Source organism: Haemaphysalis longicornis, unplaced genomic scaffold (genome assembly GCF_048455015.1).
Source record: "Haemaphysalis longicornis isolate Haplotype H1 unplaced genomic scaffold, Haemaphysalis longicornis Haplotype H1 scaffold_7, whole genome shotgun sequence".
In the NCBI taxonomy this organism is placed as follows: Eukaryota; Metazoa; Arthropoda; class Arachnida; order Ixodida; family Ixodidae; genus Haemaphysalis; species Haemaphysalis longicornis.
In genome coordinates this window covers 94,926,238-94,945,742 of record NW_027526422.1, presented here as the reverse complement: position 1 = coordinate 94,945,742, position 19,505 = coordinate 94,926,238, and the positions used below count along the sequence as shown (strand labels likewise).

At 51.5% G+C, this 19,505-nt stretch overlaps 1 protein-coding gene across 1 annotated transcript in view; it reads left to right on the top strand.

Moving 5' to 3' along the window:
* Positions 1-424: 424 nt before the first annotated feature.
* Positions 425-19,505, top strand: part of LOC144146117 (uncharacterized) — a 140,017-nt gene continuing 120,936 nt past the window's right edge. The window contains exon 1 of the mRNA XM_077678066.1: positions 425-2,095. Coding sequence (XP_077534192.1) covers positions 1,292-2,095 — 804 coding nt within the window. The 5' untranslated portion in view covers positions 425-1,291. The remainder of the gene's footprint in view (positions 2,096-19,505) is intronic.

Sequence of the window (19,505 nt, the reverse complement as noted above, 5' to 3'; positions counted from 1 at the left end):
GGCCGACGTATCTTTCTGTATATATATATATATATATATATATATATATATATAGAGAGAGAGAGAGAGAGAGAGAGAATGCAGGTAAATGATGCTGACGAGGTCTGTCCTGCAGACATCCTAGCATGCTACGTCAGGTGAATAATGAAAAAATATATAAAAATAAAACACCGACATGTTGTACCATTATAATGTAGACGTCCGGCTGTATATGAGAGTTGGTGATCCCCCTTAAGTGTTGCAACGTACGACTGGCGCAGTTGAGTAGCGCAGCTCCGGCGGGGCCGATCTGCGAGGCAATTGCCGGTTTATGGAGTCCCGGGGACCCACATAGGAGTCGTGCTCGCGCCGCTCTGCAAGGGGGGACTCAGGCAGGCCAGCGGCGGAGCCGGTAGGGGGAGGGCCGTCCTCTCCCATCTAGTTTGGAGTTGCCGGTCGACGGAGGAGGCACATCCCGCTCCTCTCGCCCGCAGCCGCGAGGAGCGAACGGCGGGAAAGCGGGCGGCAGCAGCAACAGACCGCGCTCTGGCTGCGACGCGGCGGGACTGTGCCGCGCTGCTCCGTTCCGGATACACAACACACTTCGCGGCTCCCTGGTCTCTTGCTGTGCGGCGCGCCGCTGTTGTGGGGCGAGTGTTGCGCTCGGCCGCGTGATTGCTTTGCGGCGCCGGCGGCAACGTTCGACGACGGACGCCTCTTCGGAAACTGGATATCCGAGCCCAGCGCGAGACCAGATCCTTGAGTGCCGCCCGGGGACCGCTCCGGTTGTGTGTGCGCGTGCAGAGGCCGGCCGCCGGCTACAAGAGCGGATGCGACTCTGCAGGAAACCTGGCGCTGCTTGAGTGACCCAGCGACCGACAGGCCGCGAGTGTGTGTGCGCGCGTGGTGTGCATCTACGTGGGCTGTTCTGTGGACGCGTGCTCCCAAACTGAGGATACACGGTGGAATGGTCGTAGTGCCTCGTTTGAACAGCACGGGTCACGTGGCCATCGGGTACGTCGACTCTGGGAGCCAACGTCATCTTCGTAGCCGAGAGCATTGGTATTGTAGCTGTTGCTGCCAGATCCATAGCAAGCTCGACATGTGAAGATAAAGATATCGCTCGAATCCGCAACCCGACTCCGACCGGCCGACATTTATCGACCCTGCCAACTCCTCCTTATTAATCGACTCCAGCACCCGGTGCAGCGCTTCCCTAAAGAGTCTCGCGCCCGTCATGTGAGGGTTTGGCGACGAAGACTTGCCCCGCTCAGGGCTGACAACCGCAACCACGGCGGGCTTTCGATTCACCATGGAGCTGTTCCCGGTCCTGTGGCTGGCCGTGTCGGCCACGGCGCCCGTGCTCATAGTGCTGTGTCTCTGGGTGGCATACGTGTTCCACACGTACCGGCGCAAGTGGAGGACCGTCGACCTGTTCCTGCTGTCCGTCTGCTGCCAGGACCTGGTGACGGCGCTCTTCTGCTTCGGTTTCTCCGTGCTGCGCCTCATCGGGCCTAAGATGGCCGCCGCCCCCTGTGGATTCGTGCTCTGGGGACTCGCGGCCAGCCGCACCTTCCAGCTGACCACGCTCGCCTCGGCCGTGGGCGACCGGCTGCTGACGATCCGCTGGCCGTACCGGTACCGCTTCAGCGTGCGCCGCAACCAGATCCGCTACCACGTCGCCGTGCTCGCGGTCATCGGCGTGCTCATCGGCGTCGCGTCGGCGTTCGCCCGCTCGTCGGAGTCGATGCTCGAGTGCTCGCTGCACCCGCAGCTGTGGGACAGCCGGTACACGCTGTTCGTGCTCGTGCTCTACGGGCTGCTCATGCTGAGCAGCGTCGGCATGAGCGTCGCCATGGAGCTGCAGCGCTGGCAGATGGGCCGCAAGGCTCGGCTGCAGCAGCTGCGCACGGCAACGCCGGAGTACGGAACCACGAGCACCGGGAGCAGCGTCAGCTCGTCCAGCTCCAAGCCCCTCCACGTGCTCGGAAGACAGACGTCGCGCAGGCCCTACAGCCCGCAGGTGCTCTGCGAGGCCGGAGTGTCCGAGTACCGCTGGACGGTTGTGGCCGTCGTTACCCTGCTCTCCTTCGCCGTCAACCATCTTCCGTTCCTGGTGAGTGCGCTGCGGGAAAAGTGCTGTGCTCGCGTTTCGTGGTACTCGCGTTGCCTGTAAACGGCAAGGCCTTGCGCTTGCGCTTTGATGGTCAGTAGTCTGAGGGCGCGGCGTTAGGCTTCTAGGAATGTCCTGGTATATCCGAGGAACGGTGGGGCTGTGTCTCCTGTGGCAAACGCATCGAGAGATGAAACGACGGTGCGTGTTCAGTTCCGGTTTGTTTCCGCCCCGTACAAGAGCACGCACCGTTGATGACGCGACATTTTTGACGTGAATCATCCTTTGGTTACTTCACCCACACTGCGGTATGCAGCTGTCTGTCTAGTCTTACCGACTATTGCAAATGCCATTAGCGTAAGGAACACTGAACACAAACACGCTCGAACGCGCACGCACTACATACGGATGTAGCACACAAGTCAGTTATTGCTACGAATTTGAAGACACTAATCTCAAGTTAATATAGCCTTGTATTTCAGCTATCGAGCGCTTTGCGTAATGCATCGTCCGTTTTTGTATACACAGATGTGGCCGATAAAAAATCGTTCAGCCTTCCGGCTGGGTTTTGGCGTCCTGTCTGAAACCCTCAGGCACAAGTCGTCTATGCGGGAACACCGCCCACTTACAGCGCAGTGATCGCAGTGCGGTTGTATGTTAACGCGAGCGCGGGAGAGCTCGTACAAAGTTCGCAGAGCGCCTCGTCCGAGGATCACCGGAGAATGTGCCAGCACACTGAATGCTGTCGTGCCAAAGAGCTAATGTTCGAGATATGGCACCCTGCTTTATGTGCACTGGTGCGTCAACTTTATGTGCACTGGTGCGTCAACAGGGCCTATAGTACCGCGCATTCGTGTTCCCGTTCAATGTGGAGTGCACTGTACATGACCTAGTTGTGCAGGCTGTTCACGACGACCGTTGGCCGCTGAATATTGGGCATTTGATCCTGCACTCCGGTTGATCAGTGTGGTGTAGGCGCGCAGAATGAGGGAGAGAAAACGCCACTTATCCTTGCTCGCCGTTGGCTTCTGGGAAAGCGATGTGCTGCGCTGGCTGACCAAGGACCTGCTTGTTACATGTAACCCCTGGCGTGCGCAATCTACGACCGATTCTCTCGCGCGACTACGTCTGCTTACGAGCCGGTTTAATGGCGCAACATAAACCAAAGCCCGTGTACGATTACTGCGGAAATTGGTTCGTGCAAGTCGCGTTCGGCCCTTTCATCGTTTTCGGGGTCACGCGATGTTCGGCGATCGGACGCCGGCAAATTACGCCGGGCGGAAGCGCACCTCGTCGCTACTTGATGCGATGGCGCCGGGGCGGCGTAGTGGTGAGAGGCCCCCCCTGTGTTCTTGTTTGCGAATAAGCAATGACGGACGGGTGCATGCGCGTTCCCTCGCGCGGTCTGCCGTTGCGCAAAGGGCGTTTCCCGCAATGGCCCGCTGCCTGCGGCGGCTTCGTCAGCCGGAAGCGAGTGACGGTGCGCGTAGCTGGACGACGACTGCTGGCTGCACCGCGCTTCTGCCTTCCAGACTTTTGATGCCATGCTAGCTGGTGGGCTGGTTGGTGAAGCGTTTTTACTGAGTCGTCAGGAGGTTTTCGGTTAACACCTCGCCATTCGATTTCAGGTTTTATAAGGCTCAGGGGGCGGGAGAGGGATGGGGCATGGTTGCGAGGTACTAGAAGCCCAAGTCCTGAAGCGTTCTCGAAGATGGTGATCTGCCAGTAGCCAGGATATCAGAGCCAGGAACGTTTGACGGTGATGTTTACTTGGTGGACGGACCCATTGTTCAAGAGTTCAGCTGCACCCGCTTCGGTGGCTCAGTGGCTAAGGCGTTGTGCTGCTGAGCACGAGGACGTGGGTTCGATTCCCAGCCGCGGCGATCGCTTTTCGCATGGAGGCGAAAAGCAGAAACGCCCGTGTGTACGAGATTTCAGCGCACGTTAAAGATCCCCAGGTAGACAAAATTAATCCGGAGCCCTCCACTACGGGTACGTCTCATCGCCTGCTTTGCGTCGGCGCGTTAAACCTTACAATCAATCAAGCAATTAATCAAGAGTTCAGCTGCGACACTTGAGTGTGGGGTAGCTCCGATTACAAATTGCGGACTTGTTTAACTGCGGACTCTCTGATCACACAACGTTCTGCGTGTCCAGTGCGCGACTCAGCGTTTACAGTTGGGTATCCAGTCTTTCGTAACGTATGTATGTATACACGCATCTCGAGGATATCCGGAAAAGCCCATCTCCGCTGCTTTCTCTGTCTGCACACGCCCAGACTCGTGACCCTGCTACGAATTTTTATCTTCGTGAAAATTCCGAGCAGGGTCATGCGCAGACGGCAAGCGTTAGAAGAGACGTAGTGTCGTGTGGGAAAGGGAAAGCACTGGGAAACCTGCGTAGAGGCATGAATTACGTATCCCTAATCCATGACTGCGGTAGAAATTGGGCGCAGAGTCGACGGAAGAGGACACCCGAAAACTCTGAAGAGACATTCGCCGTGGGGTAGCTTAGTGGCTGAGGCATTGTTGAATCGCGCATTGCCTGACCACGGGTTGGATCCCCGCCCGCGGCAAGCACTTTCTTATGCTCGTGAATAGCAACAAAAAAAAAAGACAGTTTGTCCAAATTTCGGGGCGTGTTGACTACAGTGTAATGTCGACGATCCCTTGCCATCACCCTCACCAAAACAGGAGAAGGTAGAAAAAAATAACAGGACCCAAGCATCCTTCATTTCTACTTAGCTCATCATAAATGCATATATTCATAGATGGTGTTCAGGTTATTCGTGTATATAACGTGCGGAATTAGGCTATATGCAAATACTCTGCTACTCATAAGCGCTGTCCTAAGATACACGTCGATACATCCTTCAATTAATGGGAAGTTTATGGGGCGACGCCCTCCTTCAGGCTCTCTCGCGTCGGGATCGGCTATGCATGAAGAGCCGCGATATCAGCTGTCGAGGCAGGATGAACGGGTGTCATCGGCGTATACGCCGGTGTGCTTGATCCCCGCGCATACGTGCGTGATAGGCGCACCCCGATATTATTCATACTCGGGGGCACGACCATCGTGCTCGCCTGCTGACGGATACGAGCTCGCGAGATTTGAATTGCAAAGCATGCCGCCCAGACTTCAACAAAAATAAAATCACTCTGACAGGAACAAGCGTTTATCGACGCAAATGCGCACAAAAAGGGGGGGGGGGATGATTATTTTCAGGATTGGTTTTTTTCTTTCGGATTTCTTCTCATTTTCCGCATATTTTAATCGTTGATAAGTGCTGAGCTGGCACCTATAGACTCTGAAGTAACACTGTGGTTCGGCTTCGTCACAATGTACTCGACTGACAAATTCCTACAGCCAAAAAATGTAGCTAGCCCACACTAACGCGTAAGACTTGAAAGTAGCGAAGGTGTACGCAACACAACCTTCACGTCTATCACGACAGTTTAAGGCCACGATTGCCGCCGATTTGCTTCTTCGCTGCCGCGACGACCTTTACTTCATTATCGTTGCTATAAGTGTGAGCTTCTTCCATTTTTTGGAAGTGATGACTATTGGACATCATACATACTAGACGGGCGTACGCTATGACGTGCCTTTCTCGTTCCTCACCAGTGTAGCCACGATTAGGGCGCATGCAGGATTTTTTTTTCCAGTCCTGGCCAGTCTTCCTTGCCTGGCTTGACAAACGTGCACTGGGGACGCCGAGTGTTCGCCGCGAGGCACACACACAGGAGCGCTCGCCATTTTCTAGTTAAAAAAAAAAAAAAAAACTGCCGGACAGTCGCCGCAATGCACGCGCTCACGTGGGTGCGCTCACGTGCGCTAAGCATTTTCTTAGTATTTTTAAGTGGGGACACGAAACTCTTACGATTTGCTAAACAGCTGCGCTGTTAATAATGAAATTTCGGTGAGTGAGGATGCCGAGCGGACGGTTCGACTCGAAAGATCGGTCTGCGTTTTGGCATCATGCAATGGAAGCATGCAGCTCTTTATTGCACGGTGCCTGAGCACAGTTCCTATTTTTAGAGCGAGAGCTTTCTTAGTGCGACCAATGGCGTCCTGTAAAAGCACTAACTCATTTCCCATAGACCTGCTGGTCGACCGAAAAGCTCTGATAAAAAAGTAAAAAAAAAGTACTACGACCTTCGAATTTTGATGCGTCTTAAATTTCTCTTAGAAAAATCTCTTTCCATCAGTGCAGTTGTGTTAAAAGGTGAAGGCGACTTTTAGGATAACGGCGTAAGCTTGGTTTTTTGTAAGCTGGCTTTTCCACACTATTTGCTCTGCAGTAAAGCACGATCATTTACGAAGGGAGTATGATTACACAAACGGCTCTACTTCTTGTGTTATTATAAGTATCCAGATATAAATTGCATGACATTTATCCGCTAAGACATGCGCGAAATCGGACTTTCATTGTGTTAGAACGGTCACTTGAAAATAACGAAAAAAAAAACGGTTCTAGATAGACAATAGATGCATAGATAACGAAGAAGGAGTACAATAATACACCTTTGTCTCATAAACCACGTGTCGGCGTACATTCAGGTCGTTCGTACATGCATTTACTTAGTGCTCGAAAAACTGTCGCTTTCGCGCTTCTCTCAACATTCTTTAAGATGGGATGGTAGATTTTTTGGTGAGATGGCATGGGCGTTGTTGTCATTTGCGGAATTTGTATTGTTGGAAGATTGGATTGGTCAGTCCAGTGCATTGTGGGGATGCTGAACGAGTGAATTGCTTTGTGTCTATCTGTGAGAACAGGTCACCTCACTGGGATTAGTCTTTCGCCACAGTCTGCGTGACGTGATGACACCACAGCTAGATCGGTTCAAGGAATGAAGGTCAGCCGGGAACGGCGAAGATTCCGAAGAGGAGAACCCTCTTTGAACAATGCGATGCCGTCCTAATAGTTTATTTAATTTTCGGAAGGAAGCGTACACATACGCGCTCCGGGCATCACCTGATGTCTTGTCTTTTCCATTAAAGTCGCCGACGGCCTGCTGCTTTCCGTCCGTTATTTGGCGCCCAGTTGGAGCTTTTCAAACACGGGCCGCTTAAACGAAGGTTACGACAAATATGCGTGACTATATAGACAGCGGAGCTATATGGGCAGAAGACGGTATGCGGCATTCCGTTCTCAGAATTGATGTCTCCGCTGTTTGGCTGCCCAGCCGTTGTTTTGTGATTGTAAGGAATGCAACTCATCTCACGCTCCGGGTCCGTGCATCCGGGCTCAGTCTAGCTGTTGTAAACGTCACTATACTGGCTTTCCTGCGTCCTTCCATCTGTGTACGGACGAGCGGTGAGGCCGCTTCATGCTTAAACGTGGACGCGACCTTAATGCGCAGATGTTGGGCATAAACGACGTAAAGGTGAGTGAATACCTGCGCTGGATGAGTCTCGCAGCTTACGACACCCACTCAGAAGGATGCCAGGAGCATTACGTCGTGTAATTGCCAACAGCGTTAGTAGCAGGTTTTTAACGCGGCCTTTTAAAGCTTGTATCCATAATCTCCCTTTGTTCTTATTCTTCTTCTAAGCCGCCGTATGATGTTACCCTATATAAACTTTGTTTCCCTCTGTCAAATTTTTGAAAGACCCACGCCCCCGTAGTCTTTCGTTTACCCTGTATCGTAGTCCTTGCACGCTCCTACACAATAGCTGTATCGCTCTGTTTCGTAGTGCCTGTTCGCGCTCGTGCGGTCTGACAGGACTCTCGTACTGCCCATACCGGCACACATAAAAAAAAGCAGTGGTTTTGACCTCGGTTTCTCCCCCTTTCCGCCTACCTTTCCCTACCTTTCCGCCAACCTCAGCAAATAATAATCACCCGCGCGGGTACAAGCAACAACCCGCCTGTAAACAGATTAGAGACGTACACCGTCGCTGTCTCAGCGCATAACATTTAGGCCGCGTTTTCCTATGCGTCGGTCTGCGCCAAACACTACGCCGAAACAAAAATCTACATTACCGCGCGGAACACGCCTCCGAGCATCTGCTGTTAGCAGCTCGTTCTTCATTCTAGTAGCGTGACGTTTGAGGAAAAAAGCTCCGCCAACATTAGTCCTAGACGTAGACCGTTTTTTTCCCCCTCTGAACTGTTTTTCTTTTTCGTTGCCGAACTATACGGATGCGGGGTATACAAAGGCGTTATCACCCCAGTATAAATAGACACGAGACCAATCACAGGTAAGCGCGTGGCACTGGCGCGTGAACGTGTGCCAGGCGTCTGTTCTCGCTAAAGGTGTATACCGTGCAGGGGGTTAGTAGAGGGGGGATGCGGGTCGGGGGGCTGGGAACAGTGGCAGCGGTCGGGTGTGCACGCTCGAGTTCTGCCAGCTGGGGCATCTGGCGGGCTGTCCCCGGCCTCCCGTTATACGCACAGTTCGGGGGGTGCCGCAGGGTTCACCCCTGTCGCCGCCGCTCTACCTACGGCCTCCCCCCTCTCTCTCACCTGGTGCCGGGCGGCAGCCGGCTGCTCGCGGCGAGGGGGGGGGGAGTGTTTTCAAGCAGTGCGCTGCGCATCCGCCATGGCTATTGTGTATGCATGCTCGCGATACTCCGAACGCGTGTATGCTGTCACCGAAGAAAGGGCTTGCTTTCTTTGCTGGATATTTCTTTAACTCGTTAGCATTCTTTGGCGAGTACTACAACGAAAAGGCGTGGCGCCTGTAGCATATCGCCTTAAATGTAAAAAAAAAGAATGCGTAATTTGTCAGATTATTACATGTAAAGGTTACATTAGAGCAAATGTGATAATTGGTACGCTGAGCATCGATAATGCAGAATGGAAATATAATAAAACAAGAACAAGAACGCCTGACAGGGAAGAGCGATGCAAGTGCGTATAGTAGTGAAGCCGCATAGTAGAGCTTCGCGTATATTAGAGTTTTATTGGGATACATGGGGTCTTCATAATTTGATATCACTTCTTACATTTATTTAAAGTGCCTTCCCACGAATGCCTTTCCGTGTAATGGTGAAGCCGCCTTTAAGGGGGCCTAATGTTTAGCAAATCGGCTTGAAAGAATACTCGCGTATTAATATCCAATTCTCAAAATTGCCCTACCAATTTCCCCCAATCCTAGTCGATGGAGCGCTTGCCATGAGGTAGCTGCATCGTCATAGCTCAATGATCACAGCACCCACTGCTCAGTGGTCGCCGCAATTAATAATGCCCTGGGTGGGTGGACGTTGTTTCAACACATGAACCAGCGTTGTGTATGGGTGTGGGATAGCAAGAGCGCAAGAGCAAGTGTGCAAGAGCAAGTGTGGGATATAGGTGTGGGATAGCAAGAGCGCGGTGGTGGTGAGTTCGAGTGCGCCGATTTACTATCATTATTACTGAGCAGATGTAAAAAAATATCCTCGTATTTTTCGCCGTAACGCTGCTGACACCGTTATCGGAGCGTATACTCAGCCTCCTTCAAGGTCGGGCGGGATTATCATGACACGCGCACGCGGCAACAAAAACTGTGTCACCGTGTGTCTACGCGTATAAGCTTCCCATCTCACGGCACGTGAAGCAGCAGACTTCGAGGTCACTTCGCACTTCCCTCTTGCCGAAAGGAGATCTCCATGGACCGTGAGGCTTTCAATACAGCGCGGCTACCGTAAAAGTCCTACATAGTCTCAGCGCAGAACAAAGTATCAGCGCTAGCTTAGTTCGCATATTTGCCGAAGTCACGTATCGTGTCATTCTCGTATGCATCGTACGTTCATGGGAGGCGTAGTTTTCCCATAAAATGGCGATGGAGAAGAAGTGAAAAAAAAAAGAGAATGAGGAAAAAAAAAAAAAAAAGGAGCGAATCGCTGTTCAGCCCTGCGCCGAGAAACGTGAACTTGCTATACACGCTATAAACGGCTTTGCGAAGCGAGAGGTACTCTTGGTCCTGAGCCGGTGTGATCGTGCGGGCTTCTCACGTTCGACGTCCAGTTTCCATTAGGCCGGGACACACACGACGTCGTTGTCTAGCTTACCCGAGGTGGGATATGTTGTTCCCATTTCGTTCAGAACACCGATCCTCGGATCTTTTTTCCTTTGGTTTTTCTTTCTACGGGTATCGTCGGGAAAAAAAAAACAAAAAAAAACACCGCTTGATTGCTCTGCATTCAAGTGCTGTCGCTTTGGAAGCTTCTCTCACGCGTTGCGCAGTGGCACCGTTTATGAGCTTCCGTGCTCTTTGTCGACTCCTCCGAGACTGTCTGAAAGAATAGCTGGGTGAAAGCAGGCATGGAACGACGGCGACGACTGCGAAGCACGCGTGAAGCGGTTTGTCTGAGTTGCTCGTTCCTATACTTCACTTATAAGCTGCTTCGTATACGCGTGTTTTATGGAGCTCTGGCTTCTGTCGCCACGTTCACGATCTTGCTCTTAGCACTGTAACCACTAAGATCAAAAATAGTAAGAGTATGGTAAACTGTGATGGTTGTCCTCTGATGGTGTGCTATCAGCAGCGGGATCGTGATCGTATAGATATAATGATTCCGCTTTCAGCATCGCGAGTTGCGGATCTTGCCCCGATTAGTGCGGCGGGTGTTGTGATGATCACGGGACGTGCGTACAGGTCCGCACATACAATGTTTTGTAGCGTGAGCTACACTGGCCAAGGTTGAGCAGTTTCGCGTGGCTCCTGGAGAGCCGTGCTGCGCATACACGAAAAGCAGTGACGTCACGCGGCGCACAGAACGTTGCTCACTGCCCGGCGTCTCTCACACACGCCACGCGCCCAGCGTCTTCGCCGACCTCCGTTCGCACGTGGCGGCCTGGTCCGCTTGAAGATCATGCGAGGGGTGGCCAAGTGTGAAACCGGTGGCTCGGTCGTCGCAGCAACACCGGCGTGCGCCTGTGGAACCAGCTTAGCTATGGGGCGACTGGTGACGCTGCGCCGGAGGCGCTTGATAACTATACATGTGTCACATAATGCGTACACCGTGTGTGTGTGTCATTGAAGCAGCGGTAAGCATGATGATCAAGCTAATCCTAGACAACCAGGGAACCTATGAATAACCAGCTGAACCTTAGCTCACGCTGCGTATATCCTGGCATAGCCGAGCTAAGGCACTGCTAATTTTTTACCCGCAGCCACGTGTTCGTCATACCGTACGATATAGCAGGCCACACTAAAGCACACTGCCTGTTACAAGGGCGAACAGCCTGGAGTGGGCACCACAATCTCCACGAAATAATAATGCAGTAAACCCCCGTTATAACGACGTGGCTTTGTTCCAATGCTCGCTTTATTCGAAGTTTTTACTGTTCCCCTGCAGTGCATAAAGAAGGAATAATGACCGCTTTTAACGAAGTACCGCTTAAAACGAAGCCAGTTTACTCCCCTGAGGGCTCTGATATATAGCGAGGGTTTACTAATCTCTCCGCCGGCGCGGATTTGTCGGAAGGAGCAAGTGGGAGCCAAATAGGAATGGCCTGAATGCATCCATATAAAGCGCATTGCTTTAATGGCACAGTTTTTACACGTGAAAACTGAGATGGACCTTGCGATTGGACGGCACACGATGTGCACGTACAGAACGTGGGTTTCACTGCACTGACGACATTTGTACCACGAAGCGAACTGCGTCTCATCCGTATTTGTTGCCCTCCGCGGAAGCGCAAAGAGTCCGCGTTTGGCTAACATGCATACAGGCACCTTCAGAAGGAATCTGAATGACGGTGAACATAAGCATTTTTTTTTTATCGAAGTGCCCTTCGGGCCCGCAGCCGTTGCAAGCACGGATGTCTTTCTTCCATCCAGAACGATGCCACCATTCAAGGTCTTGCACGACTATTCTCTTGAATGGATGAATTCGTGTTCTCACTACTTTTGCGAAAACGTGTACGGTTGTTGTTAAGAAGAGCTGAAAGAAATTGTTTCCCCGTAAATTCCACTTTAAGAACGTGTGGAAGTACCCCCGACCCTCTAAATGCTGAACAATTGCAGGAAGATCTTGGCTACGGCAAGGGGAATGAACGCAGAACCCTCGGAACTTTACTCCCTCACGGCACCGCACGTGTCCGTAGCCGCTGTGCAGAAATTCTAGGGCTGGTCTGTTCAGCGTGTTTCTGGACTCAAGTATGCCTCCTCTGTATGGGCGATGCTGCGTTGCTATTCTCCAGGCTACGCGCGCACAGGGCGGCTCACCAACGGCGTGTGCTCGTCCCTGAAGCCGCTGGTCGTGCCAGCGGGCGCGCGTTCACCTGGCGTGCGGGTGTGGAAGTCCTTCCGCCACGCGAGTGGGCACGCTCATTGTCCAGCGGGAAAGCAACAAATAACGCCGCAGCCGCCGTCGCACCACTCCCGGGGTAGACTATACTGCTCCCGCTTCCGGTTTCGACACACGCACCCCCCTCCCTTCGTCGGCTTCCGGTGTCCCGTGGACGCCCGCTATTGTGAACACTCGTTGAGAGACATGTGCGTGTGTGGATACACATCGCTCAGTTGTGCGTGTGTGTGTGTGTGCATTTCGCGAACGAGACGATGATGCCCACGTGGCTCTATCGTACTGAAATTGTCCGACATCTACCGAGTATGAGTGGCGGTTAGAGTTACGAACGCACCAGCGAACACACTTCTGTGGTGTCATGTAAGCTAAGTGAGGTGAAAAGTACGAAGCCGAATGGACTAGTCTAAAAGCTTCGGCGTGTACGCCCTTTTTGCGAAAAATTGTCCCGAACTCGCCAGTCTTCTAATTTCTAATCGTTCACGTTTAAAACCAGCATAGGGTAGGAAAAAACTCTGGTACACATTCGTCGACTCATCTCGTGTTTCCATTTCTCTCATTACGAATAAGAAAACAGAAAAAAGCGTGATCGCTTTTATGCTGCGCACTTTCTTGCGTCAGAAACCAGTGTCATGTCGTCGTCCCACGGTAATCTTGCGCACCCGTCCACAGCGGCACAGGAGAATGCAGGCAGTTCGAACATTACGTGCAGTTTCGATGAAGCGTCAGACGACAGCCATGTAGAGGTAGTTGTGGGATGCTCGTACTCATAACGATCCGTCTGTGGCATCCAGTGTATAAAGATACCGAATTTGCAGGGAATAATTGGAGGTGGATGGGAGATGCCTTCGTCCTGCAGTAGACCTAGTAAGCTGTTGATGATGAATTGAAAGGTTGGAAATTACCATGTCGTAACACAGCCTGCTGCGACCTGTCTAACTGCAGATGGTGTAGCCAAGTATTCATCTCGACCACCCTAAGTGTTCAAAGCACCTAAGTGTTCTCAAGACGAACAGTTATATATAAACGACGCTGCTGCTACCCGTCGGGAAGTCTTTTGTTTTTGTGACTTCCGCCGTTTCCCTCGATTTCAAATAAAAATTGTTTAAGTCTCCTGAGAAACGAGGCCGCGCGCGCAGTCCTTTAGTAATAGAATTTCACAAAATAATCACCGCCTCGCCTCGTGAAAGAGTTCAAAAGTAGTGCGCGCTGTGTAATTCCCACATATGAGCTTCTGAAGGCCAGGCGAACATACGCTCGGAGCGCAAATTAGAGCTCCAGCGCAGCGCCATTTGCAACTTACGGGGGGCCTTCAGCCCGTGCTATACGCGCGTTCCCAGGCAATCGCTTCGGGCTGCGGGAGCTCATTTTCGCCGCCAAATCGTTCTACCCTTCAGAGACCACCAGCGCGCAACAAGCGTTGCAGCACCCAATCGAGCCTCAATGCACGCTCAATGTCTCTGCCGCCCGCAAATGAAGTGTCGAGGCGTTCCTGTTGCGTCGCAACCACCCGGCTGCAGTAAACGGTGATCCCTTTTACTACTCCCATACAGTCCAGTCTTCGCAACAATCCGCGAAGGAGAAGCGGGAGCTCGCGTCAGTCAAAAGCCATTATCCGAGCCTCGACCGTGAGTGGCGTGTTTTCTCTTAGGGCGATTAAACGGCCGGTTCTCTCGAGGGGGGCGCCACTATAATAACGTGGCCATGCATTCCGTGGCGCTGGCCCCCCCAGCATCCTTCACTAGTTCGTCCTTTCCCAGCGCGGATGCTTCTCGCCATGACCCTAATGAGCGGTGCACGCTCGAGTAAGTGTGCTCGGAAGGAAGTCTTCGACAAGTGCTGCGGGCCGACTCAAGAGTCTCTCTCTCTCTCTCTCTCTCTCTCTCTCTCTCTCTCTCTCTCTCTCTCTCTCTCTCTCTCTCTCTCTCTCTCTCTCTCTCTCTCTCTCTCTCTCTCTCTCTCTCTCTCTCTCTCTCTCTCTCTCTCTCTCTCTCTCTCTCTCATTCTGAGAGGACGACTCGCTTCGCAGTAGGCATGAGGCCCATCTTGCGTATCAAACAGCGAGCACTGCACCGCTGTCCAGTGTGGTTGTTCAAGGAGTGGGGTAAGACATTTCTTGGCTTAAATGGGCCATGAAGACGAAATGCAACCTATTTTGATTTGAAAAAAGGTAATTATAAGACAACCCTGTGGCTCAACTTCGACACAATGAAGTAGAGTGGCCAATCCGCGCAGCCAACAATTAAAATTTGGCGACTGACTATGCCCACTGGTACGCGCTGTGCCATCACGGAATGCAAACACGACGTTCTGCACTGCGCATTACCGTACCGCAGATCACATTTTGGCTGCCATTTTTATTGGTGGTGGCATGGATGGGTCACATGAGGGCAGCGGAGTGAAGCTGAACTACCCACCTCAGCTCCATTCTAGCCATGAAATACGTTTCGCTAGCGTAAAAAAAAAGGCGAGATAAATACTTCAAAATTTCGCGCCGCACGATACCAGTAGTGACGATATGGGGGGGACGCTAAAACATTGTTATCAGTGAATTTACAGTCGCACCCACCGCAGTGGTTCATTGGCTAAGGCGTTGTGCTGCTGAGCACGAGGATGCGGGTTCGATTCCCGGCCGCGGCGGCCGCTTTTCTGATGCAGGCGAAAAGCAAGAACGCCCGCGTGTACGAGATTCCGCGGCACGTTAAAGATTCCCAAGTGGTCAAAATTAATCCGTAGCCCTCCACTACGGCGCGCCTCATCGCCTGCGCTGCGTCGGCGTGTTAATCAATCAATCAATCAATCAATCAATCAATCAATCAATCAATCAATCAATCAATCAATCAATCAATCAATCAATCAATCAATCAATCAATCAATCAATCAATCAATCATTAATCAATCAATCAATCAATCCATGGATTTACCGTCTCGGGCTCACCGCGGACTCCCGGAGAAGCAGTCCGGCAACCGTTTTTCCCGCACACACCTCTAAGGCGTGGGGGAGCCCTGGCCCCTGGGACTACCCGCGGACTGTAAACCGAAGAGTCCCAGTGTGGTAACTGCACGTTAGCGTTCAAGTGATACCACCAAGCGAAACTAGATGCACCACCACAATCGCATAGTCATTCTTCTAACATTGCACCCAATTCCACAAGTGATATAAGTAATACCGTGTGACGTCATAAAGACCAGGCGAAAAAGTGGCTGACGAGCCACCACTGCGTCATCTGCTTCCCTTAATATACTTAAGGCATTCTAGCTTAGTTGTGGGAAGTTTGCGACAAGATTTCTGTTATTGTTATCGGTACGACGCACTCTTTTCAATAAATCAACCGCATTTTTGTTTTGTCCCCATGGCCTTTTTAGCAAGCCGGGTTTCGTGTAGCTCAGCGTTGAGGGAGGCTCCCAATTCAGTTCTCCTGAGACCGGTTACCGACAGCAGATGCATAGCGGAGTTCAGTAGCCAGACCTGCTGAAAAAATTGGGAAAAAAGAAGGAAGAAGGTTCTTGTATTTTTTTTTTTTTTCATTCCTGGAACCCAGGCGCGCACTTTGACAGAACGTGTCGCTTCAAAGCAACCTTCGACACAGCGAAGGAATGCCGCTCTCGTCAGTTTCTCCTTGTGTATTTACATGCGGGACTGGACCTAACACCCCACCTCCCTCATTTTCGCCGAGGCGACAAGAGATGGAAGAAATGATCGACGTTACGCGATATCTCTTTTGTTTACATGCTCGCGAGCCTCGGGCGGTCCGTCCCTTGCTGACCTCGCTCGTCGAGCGGGCCCCGTCAGTGACCATTAAACGGAAAGCGTCCACCCGAGTGATGTGTGAGGAGGATGGCGAGAGAAGCGGGAACTGCATCTCTTCTAGGCTCTTCACGTTTTGTAGACGTTTAATTGGCTCGCCGAGCTCGGAACACGTTCCGAGCAAGGACGACCGGCGTTGTTCGTCGGGTGATGCTGAAAAACCCGCCGCTGCGTGGATGTGCCCATAGGGCGAGTGGCAGGCCGGGCCGGCAGAATTAATGCTCCGGCTTGACAGCAACGGGCGCTATAATACGCGGCAGATAGGATAATTCCCTGATTTAGGACGGTAGGCGTAACAAACGCATACGATGCTGCCTTGGGCGAGAAGGCGACATACGCGCAATACGTGCAATCGCGGGAGGTTTGACTGCGAATGTTCACTCGGTAAAACGCTCGCGTGTAGTACAACTTTCGACCTTTAAGCCTTATTCTGCCTCTCCCAAGCGGGATTTTCTGCAGCGTTCTGAAGTCTAAGCCGTCCCCTTTTGTCTCCAACATGTTTGTAAAAAGTATGTTTCGGCAGTTTCCAGATGTAACTAGTTGAAATAGAATTCGCTGTTATAGACAAACGTTTTACCGACTGCACTATGCTTGACAATAGAATATTTTGAAAGATTTGCCCTCCGGATTTATTAACTGTACTTCTGTCGTTGGCAGTTTTGTGGGACACGCTGCGGTTGACGCAATTTTTTACCGCGATAGCAGCTAAAACGGATTACTACTAGCAAAACCAGCACTGCAGGAGTTTCCTCCAGTTTTAGTGTTGGTCCTGAACTCGAACACTTGAAGACAAAACGAGGTGGAGAGAACTCTCGAAAGAGGAAACGAGCGCACACAGAAGTAATCAGCGCAGCCACATGGCTGACGAGTAAAAACAAAAAAAAAAGCTTGCCTTCGTCGCGCAAAAGTTAGATTTAAGCAGCAGGTAAGTTTTTAACTTCCAGGCTGGAGTGTGACCCAGAAATGCAGGGTTTAAGGTGGCACGGGGAGACATAGTTACGTACAGGTTCGCGACGAAGGATTAGTGCTGCGTGGACAACCTACCCGCCGCATTTAAAACCGCTTGGCAGAACGAAAACCTTTCGGTGAAATCTTACGAGCAATCCGCGTCAATCATGCAATCCTTCGTGAACGCGGAAATTCAGCGGCCGAACTTGCTACTAGTGCACGCCGCACGTTTTAAACTATATACTGAGTGAGTGGAAATGATGATTACGTGAATATTTTTTTCATCGGCGCCAGAACAACTACACAGTTCGAGTTGTACGCTAAGGTATACGGGGTACGTCTGTACAAAGTTAAAACCTAGAATACCAAAGACGTATAAAGTACGTCGGTAAGATGCGTCTAAATAGCGTCCAAAAATAAAGTGCCAGAGACATCTAACGTACGTCTGCAACGTAGGGTCATGGACACATTAAATTTAGAATACGAAAATACCAACCAGAACACGCAAAATTGAAAATACTGCTCGTTAAGGCTAAATAATGGCGCGCTATTGGTCTATTCGGAAAGCCCCATTTTCCGACTTTGTTTTTGACTTGCATGGAAAGAAGGTGCGCTATTTGTGTGTTGTTGTTCATATTTTCGTGTTCTCGTGTCATTTTTCCATGACTGTACATCCAGATAACGTCCGCAAATAAGGTACCAGCAACGTATTCTTAACATGGAAAACTTTTTTATCGAAAATTTGTTTGTTCTGGGGACGTCCAGTAGATATACTGCCGGGACATTGACATTTAGATCTTTTTTTGGGACGTCGCAGAGTTATCAGTGGTTTGCTTGGTTGCTATTGGCGTGCACATCAGTGACTTGTGAGGCAGCGTATATGCGTCCCCAGATCTTCCAACGCGCGCCAGTGTGTGTTAAGCGCACGCTGCTCGTCGTAACACGGCACTGACTTGCTTCTTAACTGTTTGCAGAGAAAATACAAATCCCGCGACCAATCGGGGTGGTCTGCTGGTGCATCCGGCTAAAAAGCCGAGCCATTTGCCTGCGAATGCCCGATAAAGAACGATGAGTAGCCAGGGCAAGGCGATAAAAGAAGAAAAAACAAGGTGCTTGGACACATCCGTGAACGCTTGGACACATCCCGGATCAGGCTTAACAGTTTCCCACGCCACCGTCTAAGGTTCAGCCAAACTCGAGTTTGTCGCGTTTGGAGAGAGAGGGAGACGAAATCAGCCTTGCTCTATCTTTGCACAGGCTACTTATTTTTTTCGTCACCCAGGATAAAGGCAAGCAGCTATAGGCGAAGCGAGGGCGAACGAAGTGTGGCAATTTTTTCGCGTTGTTTCTTTCTTTTCATAGCACTGCTGGGGTTCCGTACGACTTGTATGATGCTACAGGCGTCTTTAAGGGTCGCATCCACGCCACTCAGTTCGTGACTTAGCACACGAACAACAAAATATTTAAGCGTAGCAGACGTAGCAAGAAGAAAAGCCCGAAAGAGGGGGGCGGGGGGGGATCAGCATCACGGGAACATTTATCGGCAAGGTCGTTTCGTTATTTGCCGGCGCTTTATCACTCGATGATCTCTAATTATCTATTTTCTCCATCCTCTCCTGCGCATCCAGTACGGAGAAAATATAACGAGCTTGAGCTTCAATAGGAGAGCTCCATTTAACTTCTTCAACAAGTCATCAAGGTCGCGACTGTACTTTGCCCCCGTCTGTCGGCATATAAACTTCATTTTCTTAAGATGTCGTCACAGATATTATTCATCTTCTTTGGTGAATCGTCTTCTAGCGTACTGACTTCATAGATTAGCGTCCAGTCCCAGTGGAGTTGCGTCTGGCGCTCTCCGCCTGATCGTGCGCAGAATTGATGGAAACAGAAGATGAGGAAGATGGAAGAGATGAAGTGTCGAGGGTGGTGTTAGCGGGAAGGGAGGAGGGCAAGATGGGCGGCGGCGGTGATGGGCGAGGAGCATGCGCAGTGGCCGCCGAGTGGGAAGAGAATTAAGAGCGTGCTCCAACGGTCTGTGACCGTGATAACAGCTCGCCGTTTCCTTTTGAGGAGGGGGCCGCTATTGTGCCGCCGCCTTTGGCCTGCGTGTACGCACTACGTATGCGCTACGCTGTGCTCCGCCAGCAGCGCCGCCTCAAAGAAAAAAAGAAACCAGGCCACGCGGGCAAGCCTCCACCGCCTCCTGCGCTTCTTGGCGGAACGGAACGTTCGCCACTGCGCGACATTTCGAGCTACCGAGGGAGAGATCATCGAACGACCGGACGAAACTTGTAACTTCTTTTCGGAACACTTGCGGTCAGTTATCCCTGCTTTAAAGATTTGTGTTTGACTGATCCGCGGTAAGTGCAAGCTTCTTGGGGAGATAGAGATAAGTCTGTATTTGTCCCCACCCGTTGGGAA